Source organism: Penaeus japonicus, unplaced genomic scaffold (genome assembly GCF_977035675.1).
Source record: "Penaeus japonicus unplaced genomic scaffold, GWHDUDI00000001_assembly GWHDUDI00000009, whole genome shotgun sequence".
In the NCBI taxonomy this organism is placed as follows: Eukaryota; Metazoa; Arthropoda; class Malacostraca; order Decapoda; family Penaeidae; genus Penaeus; species Penaeus japonicus.
In genome coordinates this window covers 7,784,412-7,788,887 of record NW_028234411.1, presented here as the reverse complement: position 1 = coordinate 7,788,887, position 4,476 = coordinate 7,784,412, and the positions used below count along the sequence as shown (strand labels likewise).

Sequence of the window (4,476 nt, the reverse complement as noted above, 5' to 3'; positions counted from 1 at the left end):
CAAAAAATCCCCTTGGGCACAGTTCTTTTTCTACCTGTGCATGTGGCCAGTCATAGCTTTTCCCCTCCAAAGGGGTACGAAATTTGGGCCCCATCCCACAAGGCCCCTTAGAGTCGCCGACGTCCTGCACAAAAAAGCTCTCCCCCAAAGTCCCCTTAAAGAAAGAGTGTTCGTTCCTTCGGGAGTTCCGACCCCAAACCTTTCTCCTTTGTGTGCCAAGTGCGGAAATTTGCGGAGGAGTGAAGCGGCCTTGGGACCGTTCCTTCCCATCATCACAGAGGATGTTCTTCCAAGACTTCGCTGCTTCTCCAACTTGAAACCAGCCTTCCATGCCACCGTCAGGGAGATACTAAAATTTGGGTGTGACTCTGATCTCAAGTTGGCCGAACCACTGGGACCGACATCAACGCCCCACACGGACATCCTGGACCGTTTACAGACAGCTCGATCCCGGAACCTGAGAGAAAGGTAACCAGGCTGGGGGCCGTCACGTCGGTGGACACCAGTCGAAAGGTCGGACTATATTGCTTTTCATAATGTTTTTAAAACAGATCTAAAAAAGGGCAAAAAGCTTCGATAGATTATTTTGGATTCCACTTTACATGTTGTACTTTTTAGGTGGAAAATGGACGTGCAATGACTTCATGGGGGGGATGTGAAGGTGAAAGTGGTCGGTGAGAAGGATCGGGTTTGGTGGAGGGAAGGTGGAGAAGAAAGAAGAGGCCCATCCGTGTCCTCACACTCCTTCAGAAACGCCGCTTCCTCCCTCCTCGCCCTTATGACTTGTCGGCCATTGATCGGTCATGTCTTCCAGATGGTATCCTGACCATTACAACGCCTTAAAATAGTGAGTAACGATTTTTCAGTAAGCAGTGTATGTAAAGTCCATTTTCATACAAAGTTCAACAAACAATGCACTATGTCTTCAACATTTCACCGTCTCATTGTTTCACAGGAAAGCGATGTTAAAACACAAGACCACCATCATCCCCATCCAGATGGAGGAAACCCCACAATGGAAAGTGAGGAAATTCCCTGGGGGCATTATGCGAACACTGTAGTCAAGAGCAGACTTCTGTGAATGGAAGTAGTAGTAAACAAGAAATAAAAGTTCCCATTCAGAACTACCAACCACATTCGGAGGCCAACAAATCACAGCCGAAGGAAAATCAAATAACTCAAGAACCCGTTCAGTCGTCCCCGTCCTCCAGATTAATTCCTATTGAGATCGAGGCAAATGAAGCTACTGCTAATGAAACCACGAATGCAGCCTCCCTAAAGAAGGAGATACAGCCATCAGAACCCCAGTTAAGATCCTCAGGGAATGATAATGCGTTCCAATTTGACTCGTTCCCTGGACACTTCTTCCCCATTACAAGACGAGGACTCTTCTTCAATGACTCCTTCTTCCAAGACTCCTGGAAGGACTTCCAGAAGGCCGTGAGGGAAGTGTTGGCGAAGTGGGGAGAGCAGTCATCGTTGCTCGACGACCTGACCTGCTACAGGAATCTTCGAAGTCGTGATCTCCGAGAAGATACTCAAGCTGTCACGTCCTCGGAAGATGATCATCATCATAAGGTACCTCTTTAGTCTTAAAGTTAGAGTGGAAGTGTCTATGAAGACAATCTAAATGGAGGATTGCAATGTATAAGATATACATTGACTTTCTACTTACTTTTTATACATCAACTTTCTACTTATTTTTCAGTTTGTTATTGACGTCCAAGATTTTACGAACGGCGGAGAAATAAACGTGAAAGCTGTGAACGACCGAGAGCTGGTGGTGTCAGGCCACATTGACAAGAATGAAGACGGCGCCAAGTCGACCAAGCGCTTCCTTCGACGCTTCACTGTTCCCGGAGACATTCAGCTTGATGCTGTCACTTCAGTCATGTCTTCTGATGGTGTGCTGACAATTTCGGCTCCAAAGAAGGTGAGCGTCAGTTCTGGAGAACTTGACATGTGATTCTCAGACATCTCTGTAATATGCAGTTCCATTTGTTATCATATTTGCTAACCTCCTCTACTCCATCAGCACTCAACACTCCAGATAGAGGAGGTATTTTCACCGTTGAGCATCGACGGAAGTGAAAAGAAGCTGGGCACCGCAGACGCGCTTCAGGCCAATCCTCAGCCTGAAATTCAGACTCCCCAGGGAAGCTCTATGGCCCCGTGGACCACGTCGCCAGGAGCCACGGCGACTCCTGTTGGTCAACAGACATCCTCACAGCAAACTTCTAATTCCCCTAACGTAAGCATTCGCATATATCTGTTTTACTTGCATCTGGTCAATTTGTGTTTTCTGCTGCATAAAAATAACTAAAGGAATGGAAATTAACGAATGGTAGAAAATATACCCATAAAAATGTCAGGAGATTTCGAAAATCAAACTTCGTATCCAATAAACATTTAAGGTATGACATACTAAGTATCCATATCATCATGAAATTTACATCCCAACACTATTCGCCAACAGAAAGAAGACTCTTATCTGCTCGTGACTGCAGTTCCCGCGAGAGTCGAAGAAGTGCAAGATGGCGCGGAGACACAACCCTCCTCGATTCCTGCTCCTCCGAAACCCGCCGGCAAAGAGGGCGTCTCCGTCAGACCCAAATCCTTCGGCTCAAAGGGAAAGAAGGACCACGAAGGAGAGGAGGAGGCGGTCGACTACAAAGCAGCGCTCAAGCCGAGAACCGGCGGAGGAAAATTCCCCATCAAGATCAGCGGGACAGTGATCGGCAGTAATGCAGTGTAAGACAAGAGAGAAAAGTTGTTAACAGAAATTAAGGTGACTGTCCAGCTACGGAAATATGTGGAAGAAAACTTTTACTGTTACTGTTTGTATATTTTTCGACATTACTGTTATTGTTTATATATATTTTAGTGCTAATGAATGAGACACTTTTCAGAATACTTACAAATCATTGGTTGATCCCATATTGTTAAACTATTTTTATAGACATTACATTTTATATATGTACCCACAAATATATCTTATTTCAATGTCTAGATCTTTATATCTATCTACATTTAAATTACTGAGCTTGCGGTTTGAAATATATCCCACAAATATATTATGTAAGAGTCTGATCACAAACCAACGTATCGTTCAGCCACTTCCGCCACCATAAGATTTTCTTATATCAATAGCCCTGCAGTTCTTCGTAAATCTCTTACCTTCAACGTCACCATAGTAACGGGTGCTCAAAAAATGCTCATATACCTTGAGGCAGGACTGACAACAATGTGTTCGAATGCAAACGTAAACTTGCGACTTCGCTCTAAATATCTTATCAAAGCAAACCGAACGATATACTGCCATCTTTCAACACGAAATTGCTGATATATTGTATATCATTGATTGAGATGTTAGCCACTCCATCAGCCGTTGTGTGGATTTGTATATCAGTTCTTACATAACCAATAAATTTTGGGGACTAAGGACAAGAAATGAATAACCACGATATAAAAAAGATCGTCTGTATTTGTCCTGAAACAGAGTAAGACGAACTTTGGCTCTGAGTTCTGCCAAGTTATGCCAAGCTCGACCTTGGCTTTATAAATGATGTTAGTAAAAAAGATTCTCGAGGCAAGTAAGTAGTATTCTTGTGTCTTGGCTGATAATAACATCTACGCTAACTTGAGACAAACAAATTATTGAATATTTCATCATAATAATTAACTTTATTATTATTATCATTATTATTATTATCATTCTCATTATTGGTGTTATTAGATATTATTATCATCACTAGTATAATTATTGTTGTTGAAGAGATACAGTGATCTCGCTTGTTACTTTCTTAGTGGTAGTACATCATACATTGCGTTCCCTGAGCAAAATTACTGACTTTATCACAAGCTATGAAGCACAATTAATTCACAACTGAGCACCACTCACTCAGCCCACGTCTCACACCCGTCCGAATCGACCCTTTCCCTTTCACGTCATCCATCGGTGCTTACAGCCAATGTGTTCATTTTCCGAGTTTCCCTGACATAACCCCCCTCCACCAAAAAAAAAAAAAAAAAAAAAAAAAACAACTTCTGATTGGTCCTCATGAACAGAGAGACACGACAGGGTGCTCAGGATAAACATACCCTAGTAAGATCGATAGAAGTTATTAAGATAGGTAATCGAGGACGTTATGTGTAGGTATATAATATTTTATATATAATATTTTATATAAATATATATATCAAATAAATATATATATATATAATAATATATATAATAATATATATATATAATAAAATATAATATATATATATATATAATCAGTGAAGAAGAGAGAGAAGAGAAGAAAGTCTAATTTGTATATATGTGTTGTGTAAAATGTGTAAATTGTGTATATATACATATATAAAATATATATATATATATATTTATTTATATATAACATATAATTTAATAATATTATAATATAATATATATATATATAATTAATATGTATATATATATATGTATAATAATAT

The 4,476-nt window shown here is 40.5% G+C and overlaps 1 protein-coding gene across 1 annotated transcript in view; it reads right to left on the bottom strand.

Annotated features, from left to right (window-relative positions):
- Nucleotides 1-4,476, bottom strand: part of LOC122267834 (uncharacterized) — a 22,893-nt gene that overhangs the window by 12,688 nt on the left and 5,729 nt on the right. Inside the window, exons 8-11 of the mRNA XM_086540188.1 lie at nucleotides 2,107-2,204; nucleotides 1,885-1,979; nucleotides 1,263-1,499; nucleotides 200-519 (exon numbers count right to left, since the gene is read on the bottom strand). Coding sequence (XP_086396314.1) covers nucleotides 200-519; nucleotides 1,263-1,499; nucleotides 1,885-1,979; nucleotides 2,107-2,204 — 750 coding nt within the window. The remainder of the gene's footprint in view (nucleotides 1-199; nucleotides 520-1,262; nucleotides 1,500-1,884; nucleotides 1,980-2,106; nucleotides 2,205-4,476) is intronic.